The 20,284-nt window shown below is 48.2% G+C and overlaps 7 protein-coding genes across 7 annotated transcripts; 4 read left to right on the top strand and 3 right to left on the bottom strand.

Moving 5' to 3' along the window:
* Window positions 1-1,073: 1,073 nt before the first annotated feature.
* On the bottom strand, window positions 1,074-3,467 carry N7487_011390 (acetate--CoA ligase; the record flags this gene model as incomplete). Its single annotated transcript, XM_056879120.1, has 6 exons — window positions 1,074-1,189; window positions 1,269-1,540; window positions 1,600-1,729; window positions 1,782-2,042; window positions 2,100-3,344; window positions 3,429-3,467. The coding sequence occupies 6 exons, from the start codon at window positions 3,465-3,467 to the stop codon at window positions 1,127-1,129; spliced, it is 2,010 nt and encodes a 669-aa protein (XP_056724439.1). The 3' UTR covers window positions 1,074-1,126.
* Window positions 3,468-6,609: 3,142 nt separating this feature from the next.
* N7487_011389 (uncharacterized protein) lies at window positions 6,610-8,300 on the bottom strand (the record flags this gene model as incomplete). Its single annotated transcript, XM_056879119.1, has 4 exons — window positions 6,610-6,804; window positions 6,865-6,968; window positions 7,039-7,918; window positions 7,947-8,300. The coding sequence occupies 4 exons, from the start codon at window positions 8,298-8,300 to the stop codon at window positions 6,610-6,612; spliced, it is 1,533 nt and encodes a 510-aa protein (XP_056724438.1).
* Window positions 8,301-9,619: 1,319 nt separating this feature from the next.
* N7487_011388 (uncharacterized protein) lies at window positions 9,620-10,012 on the bottom strand (the record flags this gene model as incomplete). Its single annotated transcript, XM_056879118.1, has 1 exon — window positions 9,620-10,012. One exon carries the CDS (start codon window positions 10,010-10,012, stop codon window positions 9,620-9,622), a length of 393 nt encoding a protein of 130 aa, XP_056724437.1.
* A 1,478-nt stretch (window positions 10,013-11,490) lies between these two features.
* Window positions 11,491-13,352, top strand: N7487_011387 (multicopper oxidase; the record flags this gene model as incomplete). Its single annotated transcript, XM_056879117.1, has 4 exons — window positions 11,491-11,800; window positions 11,858-12,153; window positions 12,218-13,120; window positions 13,179-13,352. 4 exons carry the CDS (start codon window positions 11,491-11,493, stop codon window positions 13,350-13,352), a joined length of 1,683 nt encoding a protein of 560 aa, XP_056724436.1.
* A 600-nt stretch (window positions 13,353-13,952) lies between these two features.
* Window positions 13,953-14,828, top strand: N7487_011386 (SDR family NAD(P)-dependent oxidoreductase; the record flags this gene model as incomplete). Its single annotated transcript, XM_056879116.1, has 2 exons — window positions 13,953-14,072; window positions 14,154-14,828. 2 exons carry the CDS (start codon window positions 13,953-13,955, stop codon window positions 14,826-14,828), a joined length of 795 nt encoding a protein of 264 aa, XP_056724435.1.
* A 1,015-nt stretch (window positions 14,829-15,843) lies between these two features.
* Window positions 15,844-17,397, top strand: N7487_011385 (M20 family metallo-hydrolase; the record flags this gene model as incomplete). Its single annotated transcript, XM_056879115.1, has 4 exons — window positions 15,844-16,007; window positions 16,060-16,377; window positions 16,439-17,266; window positions 17,319-17,397. The coding sequence occupies 4 exons, from the start codon at window positions 15,844-15,846 to the stop codon at window positions 17,395-17,397; spliced, it is 1,389 nt and encodes a 462-aa protein (XP_056724434.1).
* A 407-nt stretch (window positions 17,398-17,804) lies between these two features.
* Window positions 17,805-20,072, top strand: N7487_011384 (putative diaminopropionate ammonia-lyase; the record flags this gene model as incomplete). The annotated part of the gene is made up of 1 exon (XM_056879114.1): window positions 17,805-20,072. The coding sequence occupies one exon, from the start codon at window positions 17,805-17,807 to the stop codon at window positions 20,070-20,072; it is 2,268 nt and encodes a 755-aa protein (XP_056724433.1).
* Window positions 20,073-20,284: the final 212 nt, after the last annotated feature.

Here is a 20,284-nt window from a genome sequence, read left to right as displayed (position 1 = left end):
ATTGTTCTTGCTATATTAATGATCTCTCAATAATCCTCTCAATAGTCTTTCAATCGATAAAATTTTTTGGACCGAAAACTCACTTACAACGCTTATCTCGACCTAATTGTTTGGGATCATCACAGAACTTTTGATATGAAAAAAGGTAGACCCATATGTCTAGCACCTCGTAACCGATAGTATGACAGTTCCGTATAGTTCACTATCATCCAATCATCTCAAGTCTTCGAGTGATCGCTACAACCACGTGTGCATATCAGCTGGTCTCATGCATTTAAGGGCCACTGTAGCCCGCCGGACGCCTATGCGCCGGAGGCAACTATAAAAGCAGCTAAAATAAGTCAACCTCATCAGTACCAGTACTATTTCTTGGTCAATCTTCTAGACCACATTTGAAAATAGAATTTGAAATAAAATACTATCAAGGACTTCTCTCTGCGAATTACACAGCATAAAGCTAAGACATACGAGGTTCGTATTCTGCACGAAAACTCGCAAGCCAGCGCTGTAGCTTAAACTCACTAAGCGAGTTGAGATATCACGGAGGACGTACGGTACACGGCGAGATAACAGCGCAATGTAGGTAAATTACATCCTGTTCGACACGAACTCTATACGGTATACCCGGATTTAACCCAAGGCAAGTTACATAAAACGTTTGGCTGCAACCGGAAGGGCGTCATCTATAATTACTTTGTAGATGGATCTCTTACTGCTTTTGTTCTTCGGTTTTTCAGAGTATTGGCCGCAGAGTACAAGCTACCCAGCAGACAAATACTTCGCATCAAGGTTGACTTCGGCAAATATATATATCCAAAAACTTCGGGAGAACGAGCACGAAGTAGATATGAAACCAAAAAAAATACTATTCACATCGCTTCTGAGCGAGCCAAGGGAATCTCAAATACAAGTAGTGATTCTGAAACCGGCCAAAAAAAAAAAAAAAAAAAGAAAAGAAAAGAAAAGAAAAAGAAACCTCCCGTATGGTCAAGTCCAAACCTGATGAACCAAATGGACCGAGGTCAGGGGTGTATGATCTCCAAAAGACCATAATACTACTTCCAAAAATCTTCACCAGGAATTTTGCTCTCCGATGTCATTATCATCAAATTCATAAACCTTCAGTTTACTTCTGGCGGGCGGCGTGGACGGTTTCGATGATCCTGTCCACAACACTGGGATCGGAGAGCTGTAAAGAAGATTTCGTTAGCTATTGCTCGGAGTGTACGATTGCGAGTATTATATTGATGAGGGGGCGATGAGCTTACCGTTGATGTATCACCAAGGCTGTCCTCCTCGCCACTGAGAATCTTCCGCAGGATTCGGCGCATGATCTTGCCACTGCGGGTCTTGGGGAGGTCATCCACAACGAAGACGGCCTTGGGGGCGGCGAAGGGACCAATGGACTTGCGGACTTGCATTGCAAGGTCCTTGCTGATCTGTTCGGACGCGTTGCCCTCCTTGAGAGCGACGAAGGCATTGACAGCCTGGCCGGTCAGCTCGTCGGCAATACCAACAACAGCAGCCTCGGCAACGGAATCTGTTCATAGTTAGCTTAGGCTCAGTTGGCAGTTTGGAATATAGTTTGGCTGCACTTACGGTGCTCGAGAAGAGCAGCCTCGATCTCAGCGGTGGACAGACGGTGTCCAGAAACGTTGACGACATCGTCGACACGGCCACGGATCCAGTAGTAGCCATCGTGATCACGGCCAGCACCATCTCCAGTAAACTATATATGAGTTAGTGTCAATTCCGTAAAGCCAGGTTGCGAGGTGTCTTACGTAGTAACCCTTGTACACATTCAAGTAAGTGTCCATGTAACGCTTGTGGGCACCCCACACGGTGCGGGCCATGCTGGGCCACGGCTGCTTGAAGGCCAAAACACCCTCGACATCATTGCCAAGAATCTCCTCTCCGGAGACAGGGTCGATAATGGCAGGCTCAATACCAAAGAAGGGCAAAGAAGCACTGCCGGGCTTGGTGGGGGTGATACCGCCGAGAGGGGTGATGACATTGGAGCCAGTCTCGGTTTGCCAGTATGTCTAAAAGTCCAAAAATTAGAAGTTATTCCAAAGGGTCCAGGGGGAAGGGGAACGAACGTCGCAAATGTGAGCTTCTTCCTTGCCGACAGACTCGAAGTACCACTTCCAGACTTCCGCAGCAATGGGTTCTCCAACTGATCCAAGAATACGCAGACTGCTCATTTTGTGGTGAATGTGCTCATCACCAGCGCGCTTCAGCAGACGCAGAGCGGTGGGCGCAACGTAGAATTGTGTGACGTCGTGCTTGTCAATGACATCCCAGTAGCGGGAGAAGTTAGGGTAGGCGGGGGTACTCTCGAACACGACGGTGGCACAGCCAAGCAGAAGAGGGGCATAAACGACATAGGTGTGGCCGGTAATCCAACCGACATCGCCACCGCAGAAGTAGCGATCATCATCGTGGATATCGAACACGTACTTTCCAGTCATAGCAGCACCGAGCAGGTAGCCGGCAGTGGTGTGCATAACACCCTTGGGCTTGCCGGTTGAACCGGAAGTGTACAGCAGGAAGAGAGGGTCCTCGGAGCTGACCGGCTCAGGGGCGAGGTAGTTGGGGTACTTCTCGACCTCCTCGTGCCACCAAATGTCACGGCCATCGGTCCAGGGCACCTCGGCACCGGTGCGCTTGAACACCAGCACGGTGTGCACATCGGGGCACTGCTTCATAGCCTCGTCCACAATCTTCTTAGTGCCGATGACCTTGCCACCGCGCTTGCCCTCGTCAGTGGTAATAACGACCTTGGACGCGGCGTCCAGGACACGGTCTCGGAGGGAGTCGGAGGAGAAACCAGCGAAGACGACGGAGTGCACGGCACCAATACGCGAGCAAGCGAGGAAAGCGATCACGGCCTCGGGAATCATGGGCAAGTAGATGCCGACCGTGTCACCCTTCTTGACACCACGCTCCTTCAGCGTCCAGGCAACCCGGGACACCTCGCGCATCAACTCTCCGTAGGTGATCTTGCGGCCCTCGCTGGGCTCGTCGGCTTCATAGATAATGGCGACCTTATCTGGGTTCTTGAGGGCATGACGATCGACACAGTTGAACGATGCGTTCAACCGACCCTCGACGAACCAGGCATTGTCGCCGTTCTCGAAGGAGCCGTGGTGTGTGGTTTCAAAGTCCTTGTCAAATGTGAGGAGCTCGCGGGCCATGCGAGCCCAGAAAGTGTCGGGGCTCTTAATTGATTCCTCATAAAGTTTTTTGTACTCGTCGATGTCCTTGAGGTGAGTGCCGGTGGGGTGCTTGTCGTGGAACGCCTTGGGAACGTGGAAAGTGTCGACCTCGTGTGCTTCATGCACCTATATCACCAACTGTTAACCAATACTCCTGTGGTCACCGGAGCTACACCGGTCTGGTCATCTCAGTTAGGAGGTGACTCTTACCACTGCGGGCTTGGGAGGCTGAATGGGGCCGTCCGACATGATTGCGGAGTCCAATGGGAGGGATGAATGCAGAATGAACTATATAATATTCTGCACGAGATCGAATGTCAGAGGAAATGAATTGCGAAAGCCTCGAAATTGGGAAGAATCAAGGTGGGATGAGCTCTTTTATTAATGCAAATAGTGGGGGGGTTGGAAATGAACTCACTCTGAGAGTTGGAAGGTTATAAATTATAAATAATGATGATCAAACAGGGTATAGCAATTAGAGCAGAGAAGAAGAAAAAAAGGAGATCCAAGAGGGGATTCACGACAATATTAGTAGTTCCGGGAGGATGTGCCACTTCCCTTTTCCTTCCCTTCCATATTGGGAATGGTCCGTGCGCCCTTACAGTTCAAATACAATACCACCTGGGCACTTCTGTCTAGCCGCAGACGGCCTATAAAACTACATGTACATTTAGATCATCCACTTCGATTTCCGAATCAGGATCGAATGAGATACACTCTCAATACACTACAATTCAAGAGACTAGATTTCATCGCAACTATCACATCAGAATATGAGTTTGGGTTCGGCCATGCGGGGGTTGGATGGTCCCTTCCGTTGCTCCGGGGTAAGCTTGCCCCTCCAGGATCTTGACTAAGTTGTGTCCGCCACTTCATTGGGGGGTTTCTAGTCGGGAAGAAACGCTAGTCCAACCGACCACGGCCTAATTGTTCTCGTGTCGAACCCTTTGTCCGAGTCCAATAGGCGGGGGGTTGTAACCTTGGCTTAGCCAAGGGCCAAGGTCCGGGGATGGTCGCGGGCCAGGGGAGAGCGGGCCACAGGAAACATGCAAGTCAGTGACATTCAAAGATACAAGCGTGTCCAGTCCCGAGCTAGGCCAGACCCGCCAATGCAGGCCTTCTACTTCGTATGCCGCATTCGAATATTTGAGGAGGGCCTACGTATTCCGACTCCGTCCATACCCGTTATGCATACTCCGTATATTGTTCTCTCCCCCAGATTATTGTTCTATGTTACGGCTCCCGAGGTTACCTTCGCTCGGATATGTCATAATATGATGTTATGATGTCAAAGGATTTTCGGACCGAGTATCCTCCAGTATCCTCCCCCATATAACTTAGTTCGCCATCATGGAGGCTCATCATGAGACCAGATCGCCGACTTCGGGACTGGAGAATGTGGGGTCAAGGATGAGTAAGCTACATAATCCTTTTGCGTTGGCGCTATTGGTGCTGTTGATCTGATGATCATACCTACCTAGGTAGATAGTCATCTCAAACTTTGGCATTCTGCATAAGATACATATGGTAGTACGAAGTATACGAAGTAATCCAAGGGATAATAATTGATATTCAAATACCAAAGCCACATGGGTAGGCTCCACTGGTCACGAGGCTCTGTATTTACAATATGTTTTGATTTAGTTCCCATGTTTTTTATTATTGTCATTTTTAAATGTTAAATAGGTTTTGTACGGAGTATGCTGGATTGTATTGTGGGGAGTAAAATGATTGTGGGACAAAAAGGGGGGTACCTTGCAGCCCTGGTTTTCTTTAGTCCTAACTAGTTAACTAGTCAACTAGTACAATATGTACTTTGTACAGAGTACTTTGGACCTTTTTTCAGTTCTCGAAGTTGCATTGGTGGAAATAATTCGAAATGATCCATGAATCTGAAACATTCAAACGCTCAGAAGTTGAATCTATTTCTTAGCACGAGTTATGTAGTATCAAGCCTTCCGATGTCGTATGCATCGTACATTTGACGGCGGGATGCCCCTCTTGTTGTACGGAGTACATTACTGCGCCATGAAGATCAGTGGAATACGAAATAAACACACTGCTCTAGCCGTTAGTTGCCTTGCTAAAAAAAAAAAAAAGTCCAAGGTCCACCTTTTCCCACTCGTTTCCCAACAAAAAATAGGAGAGGTGATACAGCCGGAACCCCCAAGACCATGCACGCTACACCGGGCGATCCGACGGGGTATCAAGCTGTATTTGTACTATTTACAATAGTACGATCGTTGGATTGTAGCGGGGAAAAAAGTTCAAACTGCCCAATAAGCATAATAGAATTTTCGATAACAAAGATTATTGTGGGACAAGTCCCTCCGTACTCCGTAGAGCGTGAAAGAAGCCCGAGAAAAGGCCGTGCTAACTCCATGCTTTGCTCGACATTGCCCCAACAAAACAAACATCCAAACAAATTCCAATTATGGAGTACACACAAGGAAAAGGGGCCGGATGTACAACTTGTTGAGAGAAAGTATTTTCGCGGCAAACCTATCCCGTGCGGTCTATCCAAAACCGCACAAGCGCCAAATCCATCATGCGGCTACCCTTGTCTGTCGTTACATATACCTAGGCCAACGGCGTACTAACGCGTGGATCGCATGATTTTCAGACAGGCCTGGACGATCAAGAGGATTACCAAGTTATACACCCTTGCAAGCCAAATCCGACATTAAAGAATAGAACGCGGCTAGATCGTTGTTTCCGCATGCTTTGAGGGCTGCCTGTCTTGTTTTAATTCATTCGATCAAGGTGATTGCCGGGACGGGCCGACCTGTTTCGCCTCGGTATTCGATCGATATAGCCATCAGGTTGGTTAAATCTTCTGTTTCCAATAGTTCGAGTGATTGAACGGACCATTGGATGGAGTACTAAAGATCTGGGTTGTACCTATATAATTTATACCTACGTAGGTAGGTAGCGAACTTAGTAAGTACTAAGAAGGATCCATGGATCCCTAATACTATACGATAGCGAACGGGACGTGGAAGGAGAAGGGGATACTGAGAGCTCTCTATTTTCTTATATCTAGTTATATAGTGCACTTTGAATTTGACGCTTAGTTTGTCGTGTAAATGGGCCTGTTAATTGCCTGTTGCCTGTTCGAGTGAGTTTTGTCTTTTCCGGTTTGGTGCCCGGCGTTAACGCCCTATCATCGAACCCTAATTCTACGATGTCACTTAGCAACCAACAAACGAACTGAGTATAAATCCGTAAATCACCTATCACCTATTTGATCCCATAATGCCGAAGAATAATTTTCTCCCTCAGCTACTGCCTCGAGATAACTTATTCGGCACGAAGTATGTGAAAACTGACTCGACAAGACAGCGACGCAGAGTTTCTCTGGCCTAGTATTCAGATCCGATACAATCTTCGTCTAGTACCACAGAGCCTTGTTCCAGCAGGTACTCTTGATGTTGGCCAGGTCATCAGTCTGGGTGTACATGGTGGTGTTGAAAACCAGCTCGGTAGCATCGCTGCCGTACTTAGGCCAGTGGAGTTTATCGCTAGACCACTTCGTGTTGGGGTTTCCAGTGAGGATGAAGGAAAGGAGATACTTTTGCATCTTGCGCTGTGGAAGAATGGGTCAGTCATGGTTTTTCGTTTTCGCAAGTAAGATAAGAACACATACAGCAACAGTTGAGCTGACGGAGGAGCTACCGCTGATAGCGACACCGGCTCCAGAATCAGCACTGCCGGAGGAGCCGGAAGAGGAAAGAGAGTAAGTGCTGTACCCTGTTGTGAGTAGTACGTTAGTTAGCCTCAGTCATCCTAACTACTTAAACTATTTTACAGGGAATCTTACAGTAGTAGCTCTGGTCAGTACCATGGGTGGATTGGTCAAGAGCAACCATGGCGTTCCAAGTGTTGTTGTCAAGGGCACGGGTCAAAGCATAGTTGTGAGCAGTAAGATCGAAGGACTGTCTCATGTCCGCGAACCGGTAGCCAGGGCTAGTGTAGTCAGAGGCAGGAAACGCGTCCATGATTTCCTCAACAACATCGTCAGTGATAGCCGGGAAGAAGGCGCGAAGCTCAGCCTCTACATCCGCAGTGGTATTGACACCGGAGGTTGGTGATCCATTGTTCTCATGCTGCTCGTGGGTAATAACCAGAGGTCCGTCAAAGTTGAAGCGACCCTGGTAGAGCTGCGACTCGTAGGTGTCAGCTACAAAGTCACCGTCAACACGGGGCTGGAATTGATAGCCATAGGTATCGTAGACATCGTTCGCAGCATCGGTCAAGTTGGTGAAGGAGACCGCACGCATGCAAGTCAAGTCACCGCCAGTGCAACCGACTGCAGTGGAAACATTTTGGTAGAACATCTCACCCTGATGGTGACCGGCACCAGGGACGAAGCCAGGAGAAGTAATGTAAGCCTTGTTGAAGAGCTGCGAGTTGTGACCACCGTAGCGAGTCATCATAAACAAGGGCATACTGCCACCAGCAGAGAAACCGAAAGCCGTGATATCTTCAGGGTTACCACCGAATTCGCTGATATACTTTTTTACCCACTTGTAGGCATGCTCAACATCGTACAGTGCCACATTGTCTGTGGCGCCCTGGTGAGTGAGGGACACAGAGTTGGCAATACCGGTGATTCCAAGACGGTAGTTGAAAGACACGAAAATGAATTCCTTGGACAGGTCGAAGAGACCCTCGGGGGTGTTTTCCCGACTTAGAGCCACCTGTGAATCCACCACCATAGGTCCAAACCATGACGGGCAGCTTCTTCCCCTTGGAATTGGCCGGAGCCCACACGTCCATGTAAAGACAGTCTTCCTCTGAGGAGCAATCGACATCGGCATCCGCATAAGTGGTGCCATTGTTGATGCCAGACTCGGTAGGGGGCCATTGCGGCTTGGCGAAACGAAGGTCACCTGTAGGAACCGCGGCAAAACGAATATTCTGATATTTGTAGTAGCCGAGAGTCTCATTTCCAGCAGCAGCTTGAAGGGTGGTATAATCGAGGGTCACAGTTGGCTTGCCCGATGTGGTCGATCTGCTCGACTTGGGGATCGCGAAGGCGAGGGTAGCTGTCAGCGGCAGCAAAAGAGCGGAGAATCGCATTTTATCAAGCGCAGCTCAGGAAGAGCCTAAAGGAACGACAACAAGATTTACAGTTGATAGACAAGGAATCATCACGAAGGCCTTTGCCTCTTAAATACCAATGTTAATGATGTTAATAACGATGCCTGAGTCGGTTCGTCATGGCAGTGACGCGGCATCTCACGTTACTTTAGCCAAGAGATATTGATATTGGTAAAACAAGCTCATCCAGTCTAGCTCCAGAAATAGCCATAGTCTGAATGTGATCAACGTTTGCCAAGAGCCAAGATCTTCAGATACAGAATACGATGCTGTAGTGTGGCGCAGCAGAGATGCGTTGAGAGACTCTGTAAAATCTCAGAATGCCGATTCATCCATAAGGCCCACACCTTATCCCGGGAATCTTTGGATCTGAGTTTGAAAGTGGAATGAATATGACCTTCTGTACGATATACTATGCTGAACCTTGGAAAATGCGAAAGAAAGGATGTGGAGTCGTGACCCACTTTGGTGGGAGCGCGGTTAAATTTATAACCGGATGTGGTATTCGAAGAAGACCAAAATAACTTAGGGTTGAGATAGGTTGAGATAGCTCAAATTAGGTTACCAAGGAACTACCATGCTCATCCCAGAAGCGGATGCCAGTAAATCTTATCCAATCGCTTTCCACACTCTCTCTGCATGTTGCAGGAGGCCTGGCAACTGGAGCATCTGAAAGCGAAGTTGCAAATTTCGGAGTAAAAGTGTGTTCCTTGTGTCTCTTGTGTGCCTGATAGTATTTAAATGATAGCTGATTCATCTCAATAAAAACAACCTTGATGCCAGAGACGCAAGACAATGCTCCTATGCGGCATCATTGAAAAGTTGACACGCTTGTCATTTTCCTGTTTGTTCTTTAGTTGGTTCACACCAAGTTCAAGAAGACCTGAAGCTCGACTGTTGTGGTTGGTTTGTCTCGGTTGATACGATGGATATTACTGGCGGTATCCGTGATGGTGCCCTCGATATTGACCTTCCTCCTAAAGTCGAAAATGCTACCCTGGGCCAATTAGGATAAGTCAGGTCCCTTGCGGCACTCTAGTTAGCTTCTGAGTCTAATCTTGATCGTGTGCGATTGAATTGCTGTGGAATACCGAATTCTTTTAATATTTTCACTTATCAGATGACAATTCAGCAATTTGCTATTGTATCAACTATCCCAAAGAGCAAGCTTTCCTCTCACCAGAAGAATATGGAGAGGGCACGTCATCTGTTCAAACACGGTTTCACTGGATTATTAATCCTTGCTTCACATAGACCATACTCCATCCAGGGCGACGCTCTTGACTTCCTTCCAGCGGCTAAGAATCTTCCGAGGCTTTCAACACAACAGGGAAATCACCAGTGGGGGTGTCTCCATCAGGGGTCCAGATAAGTCCATAGACACCGGAAGTATTGGTTGACTTCGCCCAGAATTGAGCCTCAAGCTGAGTATTGTTGTTGTACACCAATTGCGAGGCAAACAGAGCAAATCCGGAAACAGTTCCGTTGACATATGCGACTCGGGTAAATGGCAAAACACCGATGGCGTTGTCCTGCTCAATGAACAACGATCCCGCAGCAGTGCCGTTCACGAAAGTTGCGTTGGCAATCCAGCATTCACCAGTGATTGAAGCAAGATCCCAGGTGAGGGGGGGTAACGTTAGCAGCGCTGTCGTCTGGGGTTTGTGTAATGTACAAGAGGCCTTGGGCATGGTATTAGTATCAGTGAAGCAGGGTAAAGATTCTTTCAGAGACAAATACCATCATCGAGTCCGTAAGCAATGGGCCATGAAGAGGCGTTCATTCCGTATGCGTAGAGTGTAGCATTTGTTTCCGCGGAACGTTTAACATGGCGAGATGGGCCTGCAAAGGCATAGCTGCAGCAAGCTTGCGCGAGGAAACAGTAGAAAATGTTGGATACGTGCATACTGCTGCCCTTGTCTGGTATTGAATTGAGAAAGAATTAGGTCGAATATGCGCACTTAAATTCCTTTACAAAATGGTAGACACGACCAGCTCTATGGACGCGTGGTAGTCAATATTTAGCAGAATATAGGAGACGGCCCACGCCAAAATCCCTCACTATTCTAGGGTTGAATCCGAGGAATCCTAGTACCAAGGTATCTCTCCTACAGCGTGTCCCACCGCGAGGGTTGCCAAATCAAGGCAAGATCTCTCAAACTTTGTTCCCCGAAGGTACATCCCGCAAGGCTGACAGGCCAGACGGGCCTACTTTCTGAAAGTCTCTTGGAGCCCACATTCAACGGAAAACTTGCTTTGTATAGCTGACGATGGCCCGGATCCACTTTGGCCGTGAGCTGAGATGGACTTGTACCTGACTGTCCGCGCAACTCCTGTCACTTTTTGTTCAATAATTCCTATTGAGCGAGCTGGATTGAAAAGAATTCTCAGCCTAATACCTCGAGCTTTATGCCAGAGAATATGCGGAGAAAGAGATTTTTTTTTGAAAATGTTAAGTGAGGACCCATTCAAAAGGCAAGTTTACAAAAATATGCTTAAAGGTCCCTCCTGTACCGTCGATAAGGCCGAATCAATCAACCCTAAAACCCAAAATAACCCTGGGAAGTCTCCACTTGACGCGCAATGTAAACAAGAATATTGGCAGCGGGGATGCTACTCTATAATCTACATACTCTGTACCATTTTCCGCTGAATGATCGTCGCCTTCCGAGGCTCCGCTGACGACGCAAACTTCGTGGATCTGACATTTTCCACCACAGCAAAAGACCAGAGAAACACGGCTCGATATCAAATATTGAGTCCTAGGTCTCTGCTATTGCGTTAACTGTTCGCGCTAGATGCTGTTAAGGAAAGTCATCCCGTTCATTCCCGCCTTGGGTTCGTTTTAGGGTATCCTTGGTAGAGCATATTGGGAAGGACATTGGGCAGATCGTGATAACCTAGACCATTTGGTTCTGCATTATCATACGTACACATTGAGGTAGCAAGGATACTGATGCACAGAAACTATATCTCTAGCAGTTTTAATTTTATAGATCATTTCCCTCAGGGGTCGAACATCACAAGTGAGCTAGATCATCAATTCTGAGTCTGGTTCTTCCTCGAAGCTGGTTTAAAACCGCCTTCTCTCTTTGCATCCAGGTATCTTCAGATTGGAGTTTCTTATCCTATTGCCTGTTTTCACACTCCTTCGGGTGTACTCAGCAGCATGCTTCTAGGAGGCCTATTCATTTCTTCTCTTCTCTCGTTGTGCACTGCTCTAGGTGCAAACCAACCAGTGAAGTCGACGAGGGACACATCGTGTGTGAACAGCGCATCTGATCGATCATGCTGGAAAGATGGATATGATATATCAACCAACTACTACGATGAGGTTCCTGATACTGGTGTGGTCCGGGAATATTGGCTCAATGTCGAAAACACCACTGCTGCGCCGGATGGTGTTGAGATGCCTGTACAACTGATCAATGGATCTTTCCCTGGACCTACCATCATTGCTGACTGGGGTGATACTGTTGGTACATAAGCCCGTCCCAAGAACACTCAAGCCCGCATACTAATTCCTTGATATTAAGTTGTTCACTTCACCAATTCACTCCAAAACAATGGCAGTGGTCTTCACTTCCATGGGATCCGTCAAAACTGGACCGATGGTATGGATGGTGTTCCAAGTATCACACAATGCCCAATTGCTCCGGGTGACTCCATGACTTACCGCTGGCGTGCTGTCGAATACGGTACTGGTTGGTACCATTCACACTTCTACGTCCAGGCATGGGACGGAGCATTTGGTGGTATTTTGATTAATGGCCCTGCTACTGCCAACTACGATGTTGATCTTGGACACGTCTTTTTAAACGATTGGTATCACGTATGTAATGCTTTCGTTGAACACTTATCGGAAAGATCTGGTGAACACTGACCCTTATACCTAGCAAACGGCAGATCAATTGGTCAGTCAAGCCGCTACTGGTGGACCACCCACGGCACCCAATGGGCTGATTAATGGAACAAATACCTACGGGACAAATGGATCACGGTTCGAGACTTCATTCGAACCAACGGTCAGATACCGCCTGAGACTTGTCAATGCAGCGGCAGACCAACACTTCCGCTTCATGATTGACAACCACCACCTTGAGGTCATTGCAACTGACTTTGTTCCAATCCACCCTTACAATACCACTCAGCTTAGTATTGGTATGGGGCAGCGATACGATGTTATTGTCACAGCGAAAAACCTTGCAAGCGGCAACTTCTGGTTACGTGCTATTCCCCAAGAAGCCTGTTCCGAGACCGATGCGGTTGATAATGTCAAGGGAATCATTCGCTACAATAGCACATCCACCACAGATCCCACTACCTCCGCCTATAGCTACACAGACTCTTGTGCGGATGAAGCTTCTTCTGATCTCATCCCCTACCTGGCAATCAACGTCTCGGAAACCTACACATACGATACATCAGAAAAGGTTGCCGTCGAGGTCACTGACAATGCCTTGCTCTGGACCATGAACAAGACTTCTTTCCGTACCCAATGGGAGTACCCCACCCTACTTCAGGTTGCAGAGGGCAACAATACATGGACCCAGAAGCAGCGTGTCATCCATCTTCCAGAGGCTGATAAGTGGGCCTACATGGTCATTCACTCTCCGTTCGCCCAAGACCACCCGATGCATCTCCACGGTCACGATTTCTGGGTCTTGGGCTCCGGGTATGGCGAGTTTGACTCTTCAAACCCTGACTCTCTCACGCTGGTGAATGCGCCCCGACGTGATGTTGCAATGATGCCAGCTAGTGGCTACTTGGTCATTGCAATCAAGACCAATAACCCTGGTGTAAGAATTCAATGGATAAATTTTCTGAATCAACTCTGCTAACCCCATTCTTTAATAGGCCTGGCTTATGCACTGCCACATCGCCTGGCACACGTCTGAGGGCTTTGCCGTCCAAATTCTCGAGCGCCAATCGGAAATCAAGTCTGACTATGCTCAGCTAAACTCTACCTGTTCAAAGTGGTCGGAATATGTGCACAGCGATGATCTGACCCAGTATGATTCTGGTGTCTAGATTTGATATTACATGTAATATTCTCTTTATGTTTACCTGAGAGGCGATGTTCGATGGTGGTGATTACCTGGCGAGTCCTCCGGCACTATCTATTCGCAGAGCTGACATGACCCATCTTCAACAAGTCTTCAATACATGTAACCTTCCAGGTACTATATAGATCCTATATCTACCAAAGGGACTGTTTTTTTGTTTCGTAATATGTTCCTTTCTGGAAAATACAAATTGGGTTGACGAGCATAAAATCTTAGCTTTGGATCTGAGATATTTATCTAAATCAAATTACGAGTAAAATGATATATCTGACATAGTAAGCTTTGCCTGTCCCGGGTTGGTGCAATGCATTATCGCGTAACTTCCCCTGTTTGGCGTCAATCCCGGCGTTAACGTCCTATCACCGAACCCCAATTCTACGTCACTGAGCAACAAATAGGCGAACTAAGTATAAGAATGCTAGGGCCCCGATGGTAGTCCCTTTGAAAATTCTCAATTAGATATCCCTAACTTTTCATCCTCATAAAAAAAAAGTTAAATGAACAGAAGACCTCGGGGCGAATCACGTTTCTTCGCAAACTAGCATCATCCCTAACATCCGACATAATGGGGGACCTCGAAAGTCAGTTCGCACTTCCTCTCCAAAGCAAGCTAGCGATAGTCACGGGGTCATCGCGTGGTATCGGTGCCGGCATTGCATGGGAGCTTGCCCGCCGTGGTGCGAATGTAAGGAATAATTTGCTATAATGCAGTCATTCTTTGGTAAAATTGGGAAAAGGAGAGAACTCAAAGGCTAACGAGAGTCAGGTGTGTATCACCTACGTCTCAGACAACAGTAAATTGCTCGCCGAGGAGCTTAGGGCTAAGATCAGTCAACTCCCTCACAAACCGATCACATGGGCCTGCCAGGCCGACCTGTCCACGACCACGGGCGCCCAGGAGGTCATTACGCACCTCAAGGCCTACTTTGGCAGCGAAGACCTTCAAATCCACATTTTGGTGAATAATGCCGCCACAGAGACGGTGAACACTATGCGGAGCGTTACGCTTGAGGATTACGATAAGGTTTTCAACCTGAACGTGCGTGGTTCTATGCTCATGACGCAGGCTGTGGTTCCGTACCTGGCACCCAAGGGCCGTATTATCAACTTAAGCTCCGTGGGAGCGCGTGCCGGCTTCAAAGGCGTCAGTCTTTACAGCGCTTCCAAGGCCGCTATCGAAAGCTTCACGCGCTCCTGGGCCAGCGAGCTGGGCGGGGATGGCACGACGGTCAATGCTGTGGCGCCAGGGCCTGTGCCTAGCGATATGTTGGACAACATTCCTAAGGAAATTGTCGACATGCAGAAGGCGACAACGCCTGTCGAGCAGCGACTTGGTACAACGGAGGAGATTGCGAGAATTGTGGGATGGTTGGCTGGACCCGATGCCTCATGGGTATCAGGACAGGTTATCTGTGCAAGTGGTGGCTGGTCAATGTATTAGGTTATATAGGAGATACAAAACTTATAACCAGTTACTACTTATCTCTCTATATCACGTCTAAAAACGTATATAAAAACGCGTTTTATTTCGAATCTTTTAAAGTTCCGTGGGTTTACTAGAAAGTAATAATAACGTCACAACATTAACTTTTATATTTTCTGCGATATTTCGACCCTTACTGGTCGGATTTTATTTGAAATTTAAATATATACTTATATAGCTACTATAAATCTAGATCCTAAATTTGAACTTTATACGACCGCTGGAAGGTCGTAATACAGTGATTATAGAGGCCGATCAAGATAGGCTTTGGGCCTGGGGTCTGGGCCCATTTGTGGGCCTTGCAAAGGTCTACACTGAAGTAAGGGATATGGCAAACCTCCAACCGCAAGTGCGCCATGACATTTTCCCATGGTAAATTTTGACCGCCAGTTTTTCATCATCTTATTAACCTCATGCATGTTGAGCAATGAGAGGATCATTCTAGGGTTTATAGTGGTGTGGTTGCAACTACGCACTAGCCATGCAGTGAGTCCACAGAAGTACTGATATTATGGAAACCAGTGTTTAAAAATTCCCTTGAACAAAGCTTCCACAAGTGCTCCATCTGCGTGCATATTTGACATGTTGCATTTCCAACCTCTTGTAGGGTTAGTAGGGTTAGTAGGTGTGGGGAAGAGATTTAGGGTTCCCAGATGTTGCGGGAAGGCGCCCCCGCGATGAGCCGTTGACCATGGAACCAATAGCCGTGAGGGTTTTCTAATATCATCTGACAATTATTCGACTCTCTAGCCAAAATACCCGATTAGAAAATTCGATCATTGCTCCCACTGTATCCACACCTGTTGCGAGAAGGCGCTGCCAGTGAGTAATCTTAGAGACGACCTTAAGAAGACGATTTTTAACCCAATAAAGCCCTTTCATATTCCAAACCTTCACATTCCGCGGTCTGCTTGAAATAACATAGGTTCTGTCAGAAGACCAACTGTTTGGCCAGTGTCATTTTATTCGCAAAATGTACGGCACAAAAGGCGCAACACGCGCCCTTCGTTCCAATGCCCGGCGATTCTCTACCGCCACCCGACTACATGCACCATCGGGTCTCAAGATCAATTCGGAGCGCTTATGGAACACGTTACATGAAACTTGTGAATGGGGTGCTGAGCATCGCTATGGCGAGTATGTATCAATTTCGTACACAGTTATTGAAAACAATCTAACGCTATGACAGGAACCCAACAGATACAGGGATGGCTCGTCTGACTCTCAGTGACGATGATGCCCATGTTCGTCGGTGGTTCGCCGCCGAAGTCCAGAAGCTGGGCTGCTCTCTTTCTGTAGACCAGATGGGAAATATGTTTGCGCGGCAATCAGGCCGGTTGAACTCGGCTGCTCCGATGATCGCAATGGGAAGCCATCTCGATACTCAACCTCGGGGTGGTCGGTATGATGGTATTCTCGGTGTCATGGCTGCACTGGAGATCCTTCGGACGATGAAGGAAAGTGGATTCCAGACTAACTTTGATGTCGGAGTGGTCAACTGGACCAAGTAAGCATCAGAATTTGTTTTATCATGTCATTTAGGATTGTTACTAACAAAGAATCTACAGCGAGGAAGGTGCCCGATTCCCTAAATCAATGTGTTCCTCGGGTGTCTGGGCAGGGGCCATCCCAATCCAAAAAGCTTGGGACCTGCGCGATATTCACGATCCCAGCGTGACGCTCCGATCCGAGCTTGAAAGACACGGGTATCTGGGCGACATTGCTTGTTCCAGCGATCCAGCAACTGGATACCCCCTTGGAGCCCATTTCGAGCTGCACATTGAACAGGGCCCAATTCTCCCAGAAAATAACCGATCAATTGGTATCGTTCGGGGTGCCCAGGGATACAGATGGTTGACTATGACCGTCCACGGGAAAGATGCCCACACTGGAACAACACCTTTTAGCGCGCGTCAGGATCCATTGCTCGCATCATCTAGAATGATTGCCGCTTCACATGATATTGCTAAGCGACACGATGCGCTGGCCTCGACTGGTATTATTAGAGTTCCATCGAACGCGTCTACAAACACTGTCTCATCGCAAGTGACTTTCACTCTTGATATCCGACACCCACAGGATAGTGTGGTACACGCTGTGCAGGACGAATGTCTCAAGGCGTTTGATGCTATTGCATCGCAAGATGGTAAGGGTGTGTCCTTTGACTGGACGTTGGATACAGACTCGCCAGCTGTCGAGTTTGATGACAACTGCGTGGCGTCTATCCAGGCTGCGGCGGATCAGCTGGTTGGCCGTGAGAAATCGATGCTCATGACTAGTGGCGCGGGCCATGATACTGTTTATACTAGCAAGCACTGCCCCTCTGCGATGATCTTTGTCCCTTGCCGGGATGGTGTGAGCCACCATCCGACTGAATATTGCAGTCCACAGGATTGGTAAGTCCCCTCTCGTTTCTTTGGAGATTTTCTCAGAACCTGACAGTCACAGTGCACTGGGTACGCAAGCTCTTCTCGAGGCTGTTGTCCACTACGATCAATTCAGGCTAGAGGCTGAAGGGCAAAAGTAATCGGCATTTTTAGTTGTAACAGAAAGGCGTTAAATCAGACCTAGATTTGAATATATTATTTGATAATATAGATTTTCAGACAAAAACAAAGCCTTTCAAGCATGTGGAAATAAGAAACCTCAAATCTGCCTGTTGTACATTTCTACCAAACTGTATACCAGAGCTAGTGCCAAACATAAGAGTGATAATCCTGTCCAATGGAACGCACAGAATAGAAAAATTTGAAACATTTTACTAAATTCCACCAATTTGTTGCAGTTGTTGTGAGAAGGCGGAGTCTCCACTCGATCCGACATGTCGTCAGAAGGCGCGATGTCTTTAGAAGGCACAACTTATCAGGTGTGGAACGACATTAAATAAAGTACGTGCATTGCGCACTGATAAATTATATGCGAACGCACACCAACATGTCATCACGAAGATCGATCTACTTCAACCCCGCGGCAGCAAATGAGCGCATTGCCTCCCCGCAAATCGAAGGCCTAACAGCATTCCACCAATCCTTCCCCAACTATGCCCCAACTCCACTAGTCCAACTTCCAGAACTCGCAACTGAACTAGGTGTTGGTCACGTTCTCGTGAAAGACGAGAGCAACCGGTTCGGCCTACCATCATTCAAAGTTTTGGGCGCATCATGGGGTTGTTTCCGAGCAATCGCCGGGCAACTCGGCCTACCCTCTACAGTCTCGCTCGATGAACTCTCAAGCCGAGCAAAAGAAGCATCGATTGTCCTGACAACAGCCTCGATGGGAAACCATGGACGGGCAGTTGCGTTCATGGCTCGACTCCTTGGTATCGAAGCGCGGATCTTCGTTCCTCGGTCTTTGAACCAGTGGACTCGGGATCTTATCGCCGGGGAAGGGGCTCGGTTGGTTATTGTTCAGGGTGACTATGATCAGGCTGTGCAGCAGGCTGTGGATGAGACACGTGTGGGACAGGGTGTACTTCTCATTCAGGATACGGCGTTTGAGGGGTATGAGGATGTTCCTACGTGGATCGTGGAGGGATATTCTACTATGATGCACGAAGTCCAGAATGAACTTGCTCGGCTTGGTCTATCGGGTAGTCTGATGATTACCCCTACTGGTGTGGGCAGCCTTGCGCATGCGGTCGCGAAACATTGCAAGTCGCAGAGCACACCTATATCTGTAGTTGCTGTCGAGCCTGACACGGCTGCTTGTCTATCTTCTAGCTTGAGTGCTGGAAAGCTGGTTACTGTCCAGACTTCTTCGACGATCATGGATGGTATGGACTGCGGCACTGTATCTTCTACTGCCTGGCCCGATATGCAGCGCCTGGTTGATGCCTGCGTCACCGTCTCATCCTATGAGAGCCACTGCGCTGTTCAGTACCTGACTTCCAAGTCTGTGGTAGCTGGGCCATGTGGAGGTGCATCATTGGCCGCACTACGACAGTTGGCTACATCAAAGGAGGCTACATCACTTCTGAATAAGGACTCCGTGGTCATTCTTCTCAGCACTGAAGGTGCACGCGAGTACCCAGTCCCAAAAGACGTCTCTGTTGAGGATGTCGTGGGATTAACTCAAACTCTCACTCAAATAAACTCTTCCAATCTGACTTTATCTGTAACAGACGGAGTTGGTGAGACCGAAATCGCAAATTATCTCGCCGCCTGGTTCGCCCATCGAGACATCGAGTATCACTGGATTGAGAAGGTCGCTGGACGGCCATCCCTTGTGGGAATCTTGCGAGGCAGCGGAGGTGGCAAGTCTCTCATGTTCAACGGCCACACAGACACCGTCAGTCTCTCCAGCTACGAGGCAGATCCCCTATCCGGATCAATTGGAACCAAGAATGGTAAAGAGGTTATCTTTGGCCGGGGCTGTCTCGATATGAAGGGAGGTTTGGCTGCAGGTTTGGCTGCCCTTGCAGCAACTAAAGCTAGCGGCCGCGTGCCTCGGGGCGATGTTATTGTGGCCGCAGTATCAGACGAAGAGGATGCCTCACAGGGAACGCAGGATGTCATTGAGGCTGGCTGGCGTGCCGATGCTGCTGTACTTCCTGAGCCAACCCAAGCTGCGATATTTACTGCCCACAAAGGATTCGTGTGGGTGGAAGTTGACATCCTGGGAGTTGCTGCGCACGGGTCCGATCCTGTATCAGGGGAAGATGCCATCATGTATGCTGGATCCTTCTTACAGGCTTTGGAGAAGTACCAATCTCAGCTGCCACTGGATGATCTCCTGGGCCAGGGTTCGCTACACTGTGGCTTGATTCGGGGTGGCGAAGAGCCTTCATCCTATCCAGACAAGTGTACTATCACAGTCGAATTCCGCACTGTCCCAGCTCAAACGGAAGCGTCCATCCTAGGAGACATCAGCGCGCTGCTGAAAGACATCGCTGAGCAGAAGCCTCGTTTCAAATATGCCGAGCCGCGTATTACGATGGCACGCCCTACACAGAAGGTGGCAGCTGATCATCCGTTCGTGCAGAAGGCGGTTGCTTGTGCCTCTGCTGTGCTGGGGAGTAACCCTGCTGTCAAGGCTGGTCCATTTTGGACCGATGCGGCCTTGCTCGGTGCTGTTGGTATCCCATCCATCGTGTATGGCCCGGCAGGAGAGGGCCTTCACGCCAAGGAGGAATGGGTCGAAGTTGAGAGTCTTCAGCAGTTTGAGAAGGTTTTTACTCAGCTTGTGCAGGACTTTTGCTATTGAATATAGACATCTGTATATGCATAGGTTAGAAGAACATACCCAAATGATTTTGTAATGTTTCCCCTATATTTCAACTGCATTCTAACTGAGATATACCTGCTACCAATAAAGCCCCTTGTCATGCTTGATGTAGAGTTAACCTGATACCCCCAGTAAAGTGATCATTAAGTCCGGTTGGCAGAATGCAGGTTGAAAGAAAGCAGTATCTGACA

Source organism: Penicillium crustosum (assembly GCF_028827405.1).
Source record: "Penicillium crustosum strain IBT 35664 chromosome Unknown utg000005l_segment0_segment0, whole genome shotgun sequence".
NCBI classification, from domain to species: Eukaryota; Fungi; Ascomycota; class Eurotiomycetes; order Eurotiales; family Aspergillaceae; genus Penicillium; species Penicillium crustosum.
Note: the sequence above shows the minus strand (reverse complement) of the source record. Positions and strands in the feature narration are given on the sequence as shown.